Source organism: Enhydra lutris, unplaced genomic scaffold, assembly GCF_002288905.1.
Source record: "Enhydra lutris kenyoni isolate GAN:26980312 unplaced genomic scaffold, ASM228890v2 scaffoldscaffold16, whole genome shotgun sequence".
NCBI classification, from domain to species: Eukaryota; Metazoa; Chordata; class Mammalia; order Carnivora; family Mustelidae; genus Enhydra; species Enhydra lutris.
In genome coordinates this window covers 7,182,726-7,196,599 of record NW_019154100.1, presented here as the reverse complement: position 1 = coordinate 7,196,599, position 13,874 = coordinate 7,182,726, and the positions used below count along the sequence as shown (strand labels likewise).

The 13,874-nt window shown below is 43.8% G+C and overlaps 1 protein-coding gene across 2 annotated transcripts in view; it reads left to right on the top strand.

Moving 5' to 3' along the window:
- The first annotated feature begins 3,138 nt into the window (after window positions 1–3,138).
- LOC111147301 (paraoxonase 3) overlaps window positions 3,139–13,874 on the top strand; it is a 29,793-nt gene continuing 19,057 nt past the window's right edge. Inside the window, exons 1-4 of one of the 2 annotated variants that reach the window (XM_022503271.1) lie at window positions 3,139–3,237; window positions 4,855–4,859; window positions 5,421–5,491; window positions 13,427–13,482. In XM_022503271.1, the coding sequence (XP_022358979.1) occupies window positions 3,139–3,237; window positions 4,855–4,859; window positions 5,421–5,491; window positions 13,427–13,482 (231 nt within the window). Of the gene's footprint in view, window positions 3,238–3,572; window positions 3,676–4,854; window positions 4,860–5,420; window positions 5,492–13,426; window positions 13,483–13,874 lie in introns of those variants that run through there. The other variant, XM_022503270.1, reaches the window with a different exon arrangement.

The following is a 13,874-nucleotide window of genomic DNA, read 5'->3' as shown; positions in this document are numbered from 1 at the left end:
CCTGGGATATAATTCAACTTTCCTCACTTGGCCTACAAGGCCCTACCAACCTCTCTGGATTCAATTCTCACCATCTTCCTCATAGTCTTTTATGCTCTAGCCCAGTGGTCCTCAAAGTGTGGTTCCTGGACCAGTACCAACAACATTACAAATTCAAGGCAAATTCTCAAGACCTACCCCAAATCTAACAAATCACAAACTCTGGGGTTAAAGTTTAGCAGTCTGTGTTTTAACAAGTCTTCCAAGTGATTCTTATCACGTGGTTTGGGAACTCCTGCTCTGTCCTTACCGGACTTACTTCATTCTGGTTTTAATTCCCCAGGACTGTGCAGAAACCAGGCTGCCTTTCTCTGGGCCTCACCAACACTCCTTCTGCCTGATTAAATCCTACTTCTGGTCATGCAGTCAATCCCACTCACTGCTATGTAGAGGGTCCAGTGAACACAAGGCTTAAACCCAAATCTGTCACGCACAAATGTCTATTTCCAAGGAGGTGTGAAGATCATCCTAGGATCTATTGTTCTGGAAACTCAATGAAGATCTAGCTCTGTCCTTCGTATTTCAACAAGCTATTTCAACAGGTATGTGACGAAAAGCCTTGGTCTGAGACAAAGTTTTGAAAGGAGGATTCAGTTCACCTCGGATCAAAAAGCAGAATCTTCCTCATCAATAGGTGGACACAGCACACAAGAGTGTTCTAGAGTCGCCACTATGGTCTTAACCTTTGTGTCTCCCCAAACTTCCTATGTTGAAAGCCTAACCCCAAAGGAGATGGTATTAGGAAGTGGGGGCTTTGAGAGGTGATTAGGTTATGAGGGTACAGCCTTCATGAATGGAACTGGCGCCCTTACAGAAAGGCCCCCTAGAACTCTCTTGCCCCCTCTGCCAGGTTAGGACACAGCAAAGGTGTGTCTGGGCAGTGGGCTCTTACCTGACAGTGAATCTGCTGGCACCTTGATCTTGGACTTCAGAACTATGAGAAATAAAAAAGTCTGTTGTTTATAAGCCATTTAGCTCATGCTTTTTTGTTACAGCTACTCAAGTGGACCAAGACAGCCAAAACCCACTCCACTGGTATGAGAACCTTGTTCTCATTCTTACTCTACACAGAGCAGGAGCTGCTTATATAATATGTCTTGCTAAGTGGCTTCCCCATGAATAATTATCTCTAGTATCTTGAGCTAATGAGTGAACTCTCCAGGTGCAGATTTAAATGGTGACGCTTGATACAGTGGTCTCCAAAGTTGGGAATCTTTTAATGCTAACTACCAGGGTTGGGGATTTGAATTACTGATTATGGTTTTCAAATGATAACTAACCACCTCTAAGGTTTAAAATTATGTACGTACATGTGCACACACACACGCATACACATCCTTATCTCTGCCTAAAGTGAAGAATGTTAAACCAGGTTATAGATGACACAACACCTGCAATACATTGCCCAAGAATCTGCCTCTTCCCTTGTCCCTGCTTTCCTGCTATGCTATGAGGCAGGGAACACACTGATAAGGAACGCGTACTCTAGAGTCTCTTGACCTGAGTGAGTCCAAATGGGGTACCTGACACTTCTTAGTTATGTAAGCAAGTTATTACTCAATCTCTAGGCCTCACTTTCCTTATTCATAAAGCGAGGATGGCAAGAAGGAATATGAGAAAACATGCAAAAATACGTGCACCTATTATTACTATTTCATCATGCACTCAGTGTCTCTGTTCCCAATTTTTCCTTACGCCAAGTCCAACATCTTGCACTCATCCATCTAATCAATTTTATAGAGCATCTATTAAGTACACAGTTCCGTGCCCGGCACTGGAAGACCCAGTGATCAATGGGACCGGGATCCGAGCCAACACTCTCACGTGGAGGCTCAGATTTAATTGATGGTCAATGCTTATTGACTCCTCACAACGTATAGTGTTAGGCACTTTGCACTCAACATGACATTTGACTTTAAGCCACCTATGAGGCAGATATTCTTCTACCAAAGAGGAATCTGAAGCATAAACAAGTTAGCTGGGCATCTAAGGCTTGCTGGATCCAAACCCAGGCAGCTTGAGCCCCAGGCCCTGCATGCAAGCCTGCACCACACGTATGGACCCTTCACCTTTGGCAAGGTTCCTTTCTTCATCTCTCTCTTCTGGAAGCCTTATGAAAACAGCATTCAATTCTTCCTCTGTTTGAATTCTTAGAATTAGTCATCTTAAAAATAATTATCAGTACAACTCTAGATGTTACAGCGCTCCTTGAGTACAGCTTTCCTTCCTGCCCAGCCCTCACAGAAGCAGCATGGTGAAGGGCAGAGGCTCTGGAGCCCACGCCCTGACCTGCCACTCACCACCTGTGTGACCTAGGGGAAGTTACACAGCCACTCTGTGCCTCAGTTTTTCTCACCTATAAAACTGGGATAATGTTAACTGCCTCAGAGGTGGTTCTGAGAATTAGAAGAGAGTTAACCTAGGCAAAGTACTAAGCACAATGCAAGGCACATGGTAGGTGCTGTGTAGGTGGTAGGCATTGTTATTCATGCCATAATTATGTATTCATGCTGTAATCATGCGTCCCATAAGTCAGAGACCACCTTTGCTTGTCTTACTATTTCCAGGTCTGGTAAATTCTTTTCCCTAAACAGTATTTACTCAGTTGAACTCAAAAGAACCATTATTTCTTTCTCTTGGTAAATAAAAACATCACGCTTGAAGATGCTATGTTGCTGTGTCCTAACTCCTAAAGTCTCCCCAACCTCCAGCCAGCCCTTTTCCTTCCAACTTAATCCTCACGATGAGAGGGGAAAATTCATTCTTTGTTGGTAGGAACTGAAGACCCAGAAGAAAGAAGAATCAAGGAGGCTTTTGAAAGGCTAACTTCCCACTTCGCTCATCTTCTTCTTACCTATCTACTTCTTTTCCTTCACTCCCCCTGATGTTCTTTATCCCATCAATGATGGGGACGGCCACGGACACTCGCAAATCCACCCAGTAATAAACGGAACTGGGCACGCACCATATTCAGTATTCTGAGACAGGGCAGAAAGGCCAGGAAATAAGGCCCCGCGCCCCAAATCTTGGAGAAGGGTGAGTTAAATCTCTTTGCCGCGGTTATCTTTCAGTATTGCTCCGCCCACTGTCTCGGGATCAATGTTGGGGCTCCTCTTTCGTCTTGCCTTCCAGAAACGCGAAGTTTTCGGCTCTGAACTCAGCTCCCCGCCGTCTCCTGACCCTTGGGTTTCCGGTTCTGTTCATTCGAGGAGCTGAGGTTGAATTTCGCAGCTTTTAGCAACAAACTTCCTCTATCCTCCCACCGACGGATGGGTGTGTTCTTGCCAAAGCTGCGGTCCCGCGGGCTCTCTCTCTCCGTACGGGGAGCCTTGAACAGGAGTCCCGCGACCGGGTGCGTGGAAATGGCCTTGAACTCTGGGCGGGGGGGCGGGGCGGGGCGGGTGACCGGGCCCCCAGCTTTGGCCCCGGGGCAGCCCCCGGCCCCGGGGGGGGGGGGGGGGGCGGGCGCCATCCAGGGGGCGGAGCCGGGAGCCTGCCCGCCACGCCCTCGGGAGTGCTAGGCACCTGCACTTCGCCACAGTGCACCCGGGCACCGGAGACCATGGGGAAGCTGCTGGTGCTGACCTTGCTTGGGGCCGGCCTCGCCCTAATCGGGGAGAGGTTAGTGGCGATTAGGTGAGTTGGCATCTTGATGGGGGCGTCCTTGGTTCTTTCTCTCCTCTTCTAAGTTCCAAGGGCTGCCCCGTGCCACCTTCTTGAAGGGTAGGAAAGGGCATTTTTTAGAACCTCACTCCTCAGTTCCACCCAGCAAGCTATCCCTTGAGAAACGCTGATGTGGAAAAGGGAGCTGTTTGCCTTTCTTCAGATGGTAGAGCAGAAATGCCCCCATTTATCTTCTGAAAGTCATGCCTCCCACCCCCATCCCCCTTTTCCAGGTTGCCCTTGGCATTCTGCTCTTGGGGGAAAAAAAAAAAAAAAAAAAAAAAGAACTCCATTGGAAGCGCTGGGCCTGGAGGGGACCAGGCTGCCAACTGGATGTTTACAGCCAATCAGACATTACCTAAGGCCAGTGAAACACTGATGAGTACTGAGAAACAGAGCTCATCCTAGATTAAAAGAGCTAGCCAGACAGCAGGGATATGAGCTGAAACTTGCAGGTGGTGATCACCGGCGTTATGCAGGTTAAAATTAGGACCTTTTGAAGTGGAAGATCTAGTGGTGATGGGCAGAAGTATCTCAAGAGAAGTCAATATACTGGGCTAGAAAGAAATGTTAGGTATAGCATGCATTTCTGAGTGGATGTAAAGCTTCTGTTTGCCTTCACTTGCCTTTAAGTTGCTTTTATTTATTTCTCCAAGCAAAAGCTGATCTCAGAAGTTCACATTAGAATCTTCTGAGAAGCCTGATGGCTTTTGTGAATACTTTCTAATTCAACTTGAGAGTGTTTATTGTTACATTTGTTCCCAGTGCACACAAGTGAGAGAATCATAAAAAATAATAATTACAAGGTAGATCGAAGGTGTATTGTTACAGAAGTGACAGTAAGATAGGTCTAAGTGTAGAATCTTCCCGAATACAGTCTAATAAAAATTTAAAATTATCCCTGGTATTTAGAAGAATGGTTCGCTGTGAAAACAGGAACACTATATTGAAAAATAATTTGGCCAGTTGTTTACATTGTGGTCAGTCTGATGACTTTTATGCACTTGCAAAATAAGTCAGTATAAAAACTTTTTTAAATAATGAAGTTAAAGCAAAAGCTACAGGGTTTAGCTATTAGGAGACACTTGAATTTGGGGAAAGCATTTCGGTGGGGAGGGGTCAAAAGACAAGGCTATCAGGAGTAAAAGGGAGCCAAAGTGCAGATTTTTAATAGATAATACTTCACAGATTAAATAATACCACTCTGTACATTTAAAGTAATAATACTGCCCAGTTACTTATATTATTCTACAGTATCATTTATCAGGCCAAAAAGTGTTGTCCATGCATAATGGCATTTTAGGCTTTCAACTGGGTGAGATCAGCTGCTATAGTCCACATTATGTAAATAGATGTAAATAAAAGGAGGTACTTACTTACATGTTATAGCATCCATACATGATGAGAAACACAGTTAATGAACACGAAGGTGATTAAAGGAGCGCCTGGGTGGCTCAGTGGGTTAAAGCCTCTGCCTTTGGCTCAGGTCATGATCTCAGGGTCCTGGGATCGAGCCCCACATCAGGCTCTCTGCTCAGCAGGGAGCCTGCTTCCCTTCCTCTCTCTGCCTGCTTCTCTGCCTACTTGTGATCTCTATCTGTCAAATAAATAAATAAATAAAATCTTTAAAAAAAAAAAAAAGAAGGTGATTAAAGACAATATTTAGACATCGATTTTGGATATCGTGCTCTGACCTCCCGTGTTTTTATCTTCTATAGACAAAGAACTAATGCAACTCGAGAAGTGAGGTCAGTAGAGCCCCGGAGCTGCCACCTTATTGAGGGACTTGGTACGTATGTGACAGTGCCATTTCTTGGTCACTACTCTCCCAACTGAGGCTGCCCACTAAATTAATTGCCTGCTACTCCTTAGAGCCTCCTGCCAGGGGCTTCTGCCCCACTTTCTGAAGCTCTCTCATGCTAGGTCTCCAGGGGCCCTCCGGAGTGGCAAAATCTGTGGCTTTCCCCCCAGTCTTTTTTTTTTTTTTTTACTGATGTCTCTCCATCATTTGAAGGACATCTTGTCCCTTACTGAATGCCCCTTCTGTGCTACTTCACTCCCCTCTGTCTCCTTCTGGGCCCACCTTATTTCTTTTCTCTCTTCTTCCTTCTCCTTCATGGTATTCCGGGCTTCAAATATCAGTTTCCTTCTAAATTTATCTGCAAGTACCAAAAGAAATATGACCTAGCCTTTACCCTGAGGAACCTCATAGCCTACTCAGATTTCTTTAAAAAAAAAAAAAAAAAAATCAAAACTCCATAGGTGCCTGCCTCCCTAACCTCTCAAACTGCAGGCCTCCTTTTCCAGTCTAAACTGCTTGCCATTTCTGTCCTTTCCTCCCTCATCCCCTCACCCACAACTGGCTCTTCTAGACTTCCCCTATGTATGATAAGCCTGTTCTCAAAGGGCCTCCGTTCCATATGTAGGAGCCCTATGGTTTCCCCGTCCCTCATTGTCTTTTGAGACTTGTTGGTATCAACACCTTCTGTGGCCCCACACAGGGCTGAGCTCACCCCATTACTGTTACTGCTGCATTTGCTTCTCTGGGTTCCAAGCCCCCTGTCTCCACGGCACTGCTAACAGACAAACAGCTCCAGGCGAATTCTGCTCACTATCTGGAGAATGTGCTTTTTTACTTTCTCGTGGTTGCTCATGAAATCCCCTGCACTGATTCCTTCCTCTTTGCTTGCTGAGATCAGGCTGCAAAGTTCTCTCCTGCCTCTGAACTCCCCAGTGCTCTGAAACTCTGATTCACTTACGACACCTACCACACACTTTATTTTATGGCTAGCAGTGTTCTCTCTCTCTCTCACTACCAGACTGTAAACTCCCTAGGGTCAAGGACTATGAGTTATTTATCATTATGTGACAGGATGACAGTATGGTTTATTGTGATATGAGTTTGTGTTTTCTTTTTCTTGGTACATATATTTCTTTATATATGATATATTTTGACTACATATACATATATGTATACATGGAGAGAAAGGGAGAGAGAGACAGGGATAGAATAAGAGTCTTTTTTATTTTGGTTTTCTATCTTTGTTTTCTTCTCTTGGTTTCTAAAAAAAAAAAAAAGAAGAAGAAGAAGAAAGAAAGAAAGAAAGAAAGAAAGAAAGAAAAAAGAAAAGAAAAAGTAGCCTTGGCCAATGGCTTCCTAGCACATGGAGGAGGTTTGTGGGGCTGGCTAGAAACAGAAGGAACTGAGGACAGGCTGCTTCCTGACTTTTGTTCTCAAAAACCAGAACTCTTTCAGAAGGTGCCGATGAATAAAGCATAAGGATATGTAGGTATTTTGAGTAACAGGGATCCTTTCCCCATGCCTGGCAGCATTCTGGGGGTGGACAGGACCCCAGAAAGAATGGCTGCAAGGTGTCTTTGGGGATGCCGGATCCTTTGTTATGTGTGTCCCAGCCCCAGCACAGATTGTGTGTCCATCCAGGGCCTGGAAGTGGCAGAACTGTGATGTTAAAGGGAACACACTGGCTTGGCAGTGAGTAATTCGGTGGTGACTAGTATAGAATAAAGTCCAGATGGACTTCCCCAAATATTCTGCTTTTTAAAAACTTGCCACCTACGATATTTACACAACCCTGGCAGAAGACCCAGTAGTGACTGAGATTGAATTTCTCTTCAGTTTAGCGGAATATGGGTACAGGGTGAGATTTCATTTGATTTAAAAAAAAAAAAAAGGACATGTAACATTTGCTCATGTGTTTACTGTTTTGTGGAGTAATATTCATATTTACTACATATCTCTCTCAAAAGCTAGGAGCTTGCCAAATAATGTAGTAGGGAAATTAGACTAGATTATTGCTAAAGCCTCGTCTGACTCACAGATCATAAAATTCCAATAGAGTTGAGAAACTAAAACTGGGGCTAATGTTGTAAGACAGATCAAAGTTCTGATTATCTAAATATTTTGAAAAGAATGGCTAAAATTTTTGGGAATGGGCTGAGAGCAAAAGAAAACAGCATTACCTCTTGTGTCTATCGGCGTATCTCCGTCTTATATCTGGAGAACTAAACGTTTGTTAATAGGGAAATATTTTTTTTAAAAGATTTTATTTATTCATCAGATAGAGATCACAAGTAGGCAGAGAGAGAGGGAAGCAGGCTCCCTGCTGAGCAGAAAGCCCAATGCGGGGCTCTATCCCAGGACCCTGGGATCATGATTAATAGGGCAATATTGATACATCTCTAAAAATAATGCCATTGCCTTTGTCTATAAACCTTCTGCTGAGTTCTTTACAAACATTGACATCATCCTGATAATCGATCTGTAAGGTGGGTACTGCTTGCTGTCCTTGCTGATTAGGAAACAGAGACACAACAGAATGAAGTGACTTGCCTAGTGGCCCAGAACAAGAGGGTGACGGGCCCAGATTATGAGCCTGGATGGTTCTCTCCTATGCCTTGGAATCTTTGTCGTGTGACTCTGCCTCTCTTATCTACTGACAACACGTTTTGTTATGGAAGTGTCAGGAAAGTACAACAGCAGCAGAAAACCGAAAGTCTGAGATGCAAAATGGTGAAATATTAATAAGCAGAGCTGGCCAAAACAAAGCAGGCTGGATATTTAAATAAAAATCACTGCTGAGAACACTTCACGAGACCCAACTATTTGATGAGTTAAAAGCTCTATGAAGCAATGGAAAGCCAATAAGGATTTTAGGCAGGGCTTGGTAGGCAGTTAACAGAGCTGAAGAAGAATTCTGATTTGTGTTTTCTTCAATATCTGGGCTTCTGGGGGCACCTGGGTGGCTCAGTGGGTTAAAGCCTCGCCTTCAGCTCAGGTCATGATCCCAGGGTCCTGGGATCGAGTCCCACATCGGGCTCTCTGCTCAGCAGGGAGCCTGCTTCCTCCTCTCTCTCTGCCTGCCTCTGCCTACTTGTGATCTCGGTCAAATAAATAAATAAAATCTTAAAAAAAAAAAAAGATCTGGGCTTCTGTGGTTAATTTTATTGATGGAAGAAACTTTCCTCTTTTTGTTTTCCTTCCCATTATTCTTTCTGGGAAGAAAATGTGAAAAGTGAAAAAATTCTAACCTCCAGAAATGATATCTCATAGATCTTTTTGTATTGAGTTTCTCTTTTTCCAAGGCTTTGCGGGTCAAGGATTGTTTTAACCAAGAAGTTAGTTGGCTGCCCTTGGCATCTATTCAAAGCTGCACATGAAATTCGAATAGTTTGGGGCTCTGCCCTTGACAGGATTAGGAAGTAAACAGCCATTGTCTTTGGTATCTTCCTATCTTCCCCTCCATCCCTTTTCCTCTCCAGCATCTTCCCCTATCTCCAAGATCTGTTTCTACTCCATTGTAGGTCACATTTGTTTTCTTAGTTGGCTCTCAGAATCTTCTTTCCAAGATGGGAAATCGTGATAATATTAATTGATCGTAATGTTTCAGTGTGACATATTCTCAGGGTGCCTGTAGAAAATGATCAATAGTCAAGGAGACAAAACTATGCTGCATAGAGGGCTGACAGTTTAAAAAGTAGTAGACATCTATTCATGAGACTGGTTTTAGACTTATGGGTGGGTTTTTTTAATTATATATTTTTTATTTTTTAATAAACATATAATGTATTATTAGCCCCAGAGGTACAGGTCTGTGAATCGCCAGCTTTACATACTTCACAGCACTCACCATAGCACATACCCTCCCCAATGTCCATGACCCCACCACCCTCCTCCTAGCCCCCTCCCCCCGGCCACCCTCAGTTTGTTTTGTGACATTAAGAGTCTCTTGTGGTTTGTTTCCCTCCCAATCCCATCTTGTTTCATTTATTCTTTTCCTACCCCCCAAACCACCCATGTTGCATCTCCACTTCCTCATATCAGGGAGATCATATGATAGTTGTCTTTCTCCGATTGACTTATTTCACTAAGCATAATACCCTCTAGTTCCATCCAAGTCGTTGCAAATGGCAAGATTTCATTTCTTTTGATGGCTGCATGGTATTCCATTGTGTGTGTGTGTGTGTGTATATATATATATATATATATATATATATATACCACATCTTCTTTATCCATTCATCTGTTGATGGACATCTAGGTTCTTTCCATAGTTTGGCTATTGTGGACATTGCTCCTATAAACATTCGGGTTGGGCGGTTTTTTCTTTTTTTTTAAGGATTTTATTTATTTATTTGACAGATAGAGATCACAAGTAGGCAGAGAGAGAGAGAGAGAGAGATATGGGGGGAAGCAGGCTCTCCGCTGAGCAGAGAGCCTAATGCGGGGCTCGATCCCAGGACCCTGGGATCATGACCTGAGCCGAAGACAGAGGCTTTAACCCACTGAGCCACCCAGGCACCCCTTGGGTGGGGTTTTAATGATAGCTGTGCACAGGCTAACAAGTATACGGGGAGCACCCAGGGGAGGGTGTCCTGGGAGCTCTTACTCCCACAGGTGCCACTGTTGCCAAGAGGCACTGTGTTATCATGCCAGGTGCAGCGCAGGTAGGGGAGGTGGGGAAAGAGGGGTGGGAATACCGTGCAATCAGCCGGTGACTCGTTTCCACATCTGAACAGAAAGTACTTGCATCCCTGTGCTCTGGATTAAGTCAGTAAATAAAGACAAATCCAACACCCCAAGAACACACCCACTCCTGTTGTAGCTGAATTACTGAGGTGGTTTAATGCTGTCAGAGCATGTGTTAAACGGTGTTTAGAAGATAAAAGGACCAGACTAAAGAGCACACAACTCAGGACACCTTATGCTCAGAAATTAACACCCACTTGTTTAACTCAAAGATAAGACAGAGATCAAGAAACTAACATGGTTTATCTTATTTAGTCAGTCGACCAGCTTTTACCGAGAGTTTCTGTAGTGAAAAGGCAGGAATGACGTTGGGTGCAAAGCTGGAGTGCTGAATGAAAACTGGTCCTTGTTCCCAAGAGGCTGACTGTTTGGTAGGAAATCAACACGTCAGCAGAAGGGTGCCGCCCAGGTGTGAATGAAATATCTTGGCAGAGGTGGTCTCAAGTGACCCTATATGTATATAACATGGCTGTGAGAACTAAAGGGAACTGGGAGAGGCTGCAAAGGCTGAGGAGGTGGCCCCCAAGCTCTTCTCTAGAGCCTGTGATACTCAGGCAAGGGGAGGCGAAAGTGGCGTGAGAGCGGCGTGGATTGTCAAGAAGAAGAAGCAGCACATGCTCAGGCAGGTGAACGAGGCTGACACATTTCAGCAACTAGAAAGGCAAGAACTGTGGCACATGTGGCAGAGGGTGGGGGCCAACAGACCAAGACGGGAGCTGGCATGTGGAGAATTGGGAATCCAGACCAAGAAGTTTCAGATTTCTATGGCTAACTCTGGGACACGTCTGCAGGGTTTTAAGCAGGAGAATGACAAGATCAACTCTGCAATTTAGAATGCTGACTCTCAGCAGGTGCAGAGAGTGGTAGCAGGGGAACAGAACTGACCTGTTAGGAAGCTACTGTGCAAATCTAAGGGGCAGTTCTAGAGCTCGAATGACAGTGATCCGTTGGATTCAGGGAGTAAGGAAAAAGAAAGCATTGAAGATCACTTCAGGTACTTCAGGGGGTGGGTACTTGGAGGATAGAAGTGCCATCCACTGAAATCAAAATATAAGAAATGGAGCAGATTCAAGGGGGAAACATCCAGATCAGTTCAGGACATGTTAAATATGAGAAATGAAACAGCTAGGTAGGAATGCCCACTGTACAGGTGAATAAAAAAGTCTGGAAATTGACAGAACGATTTGGGCTTGATTTGGAAATTAGAGAGTCAATAGCATATGGGTAGAAGTGAAGCCAGGGGACTGGAGTAGATTGCACAGGTAGAAGGGATGCTGTGGTATAAGAAACAGCCAAAGACAGGGCCTCGAGAATAACCATGTCCAGAATAAAATTGGGCAGGAAAATACGGCAAAAAGCAACTGAAAAGCAGTGTTCAAGAGAAAAAAAGTAAGAAGAAGAAAAAAAAGTTGGCTCAAAAATTAACCAACCCATATTCAATGTGATTTTTTAAATTGCTTTATTCAATTTGCTGGGTTCTCCCCATGTCTGTTTTACTCCAGATGGAAAGAGCACTAAGTCTTTCAAGCCCTTAAGATACCATAGATAGATAAATCCTGATTACCTGGAATGTTTAGAAAATGGACACTCTGATTAATTTTCAAGCTACTAGTTGGGGATTAGTTTCAGTAAGTGAATATATAATTAAATCTCCCTCTGTTCTCTAACTTTCAGTGCCCATTGCTCATTACTCTGTTGATTCAAATTTGCATTTTATTTGGCTTTGTCCCACTTTTCTTTTCCTCCCTCCCTCTCTTTGCTCAACTGCCTTTTGACACACTAGTCACGCATTACCCCAAGCAACCTTTTTCCCCACATGTACCAGTCACTGTAACTGTGTAACAAACCACCTTAAATCCGAGTGACTGATGTAAACGATGTTTATTTTGCTCATGAATTTGCAATTTTAACACGGCTCAGTGGTTCATTCAGTGGGCTCATTGCTGTTCCCATTTGCATCAGCTAGGGTGACTCAACGGTTGAGAAATGAAGTGATCTGTGACACCTCCAGTGTCTTCTCTACCTTCTGTAGTCCCTGTATAGTCACTCCTCTATAGCTTCAAAGTACCCAGGCTTCCTACATTTAAGTTTAGAGTTCCCAAGGCCCAAGCTGACAGAGACAGAGAGAGAGACAGAGACAGAGAGAAGAAGAGAAGAGAAGGGAAATGTGGAAGGGAAGGGAGAAGAGAGTGAGAGAGAGAGAAAGAGATAGAAAGAGATTGAGAGTGAGCCAGCAGCAACTGTGGTTATGGCTTTACCTTGTATGCCATATGGCATTACTTGTACCTCATTTAGTTTGTCAAAGCAGTTTCCATTAATCCACCCAGACTCAAGGGGAGAGACCCTGCCTCCTGATGGAAGAACAAGACCATCACATTTTAAGAAGGGCATGTGGCTATGATCCATGTTGGTTCTCCCATATTTGTAAAATACAGTTTGCCACACTAGATAACCACTACCTTTACCCTCAGTCCGGCCTGTTTGGGACCCCATCCTCTGTGGGTCTGTCTCTCTATTAGGAGCCTTGTGAGCCCCCTTTGCATCCTGTTCGTGGTCATAACTTACTTCTTATCCATTTCTTTCCAGAGAAAAATGTTTAGGACCATCTCTTAGTGTGAAAGAGAGCTGACTAAATTATTCAAATTTACCTATATTTGGTAGTCTTTCCTAAGACCTATTGCTTTTATAATGGATAACAATTACCAGAATTTCCCAATATGATCGAATAATGGTATATTTTTAGACCTCAACAAGTTGGAAGAGAGAAATGTTTGGCTGAGAGGACTTTAAGACACCCTCACAAAGATGACTTTCCAAATGTTATAAACCCATCTGCATGGCAGTCTTCTATGGGGAATAAAGTTGAATCTCCCAGGGCATACCCTAGAAGTTGTTATTTGAAGAATAAATCTAGGCTATGACTTTATTTTATCATTATTTGCTTTTTTCTCCTGAAAATTGAATTCTAAAGAAAGAATTTAATATTTAGGGAATCTGACCCCGGTTTTACAGTAGAGTAGCATGCTTATGGGATTCCTGGAAGTTAATGTAGTTTCCCAAGTAAATAGTTGAAAAAATTAATGTATTTTCCAAAAGAAGTCTAAAGTTTCATCTGGGAGGATTACTTTTTAAGCCTTCGTTCATGCATCTTCCTGATCCTCCACTTTTCTTTTGCAGAAAATGGCTCTGAAGACATTGATATACTTCCTAGTGGGCTGGCTTTTATCTCCAGTGTGAGTATTTTCCACGCCCCTCAGACACTCAGCTCAATAGACAAATAGATATATTAACGTTGCAGACTAGGGCTGCCTGATGGACCCCTCCACCCTCATCCCAACTGTGGTTAAAGCAGTCAACTAAAAAAGCCAAAACAGGATTCCAGAGGGCTAATCGGATTACCACAGGAATGCCAGGTTTGCTTGCCCCCCATGTAGGTAGCTCCCTATGGGGTTACAAATTCAGTAGGGTCTCAGTAAATGTCGACTCCTTTCCATTTGATTCCTAGACGAATCTTCAGGTTTGTCCTGTTGGTGTCCGTCCCCATCATTGCCCTATTTTGCTGGACCTGAGTTTCCGGTTGTCATGTCCTCACTAACTGGTATTATCTCAATGCCTGCCCGTGTTT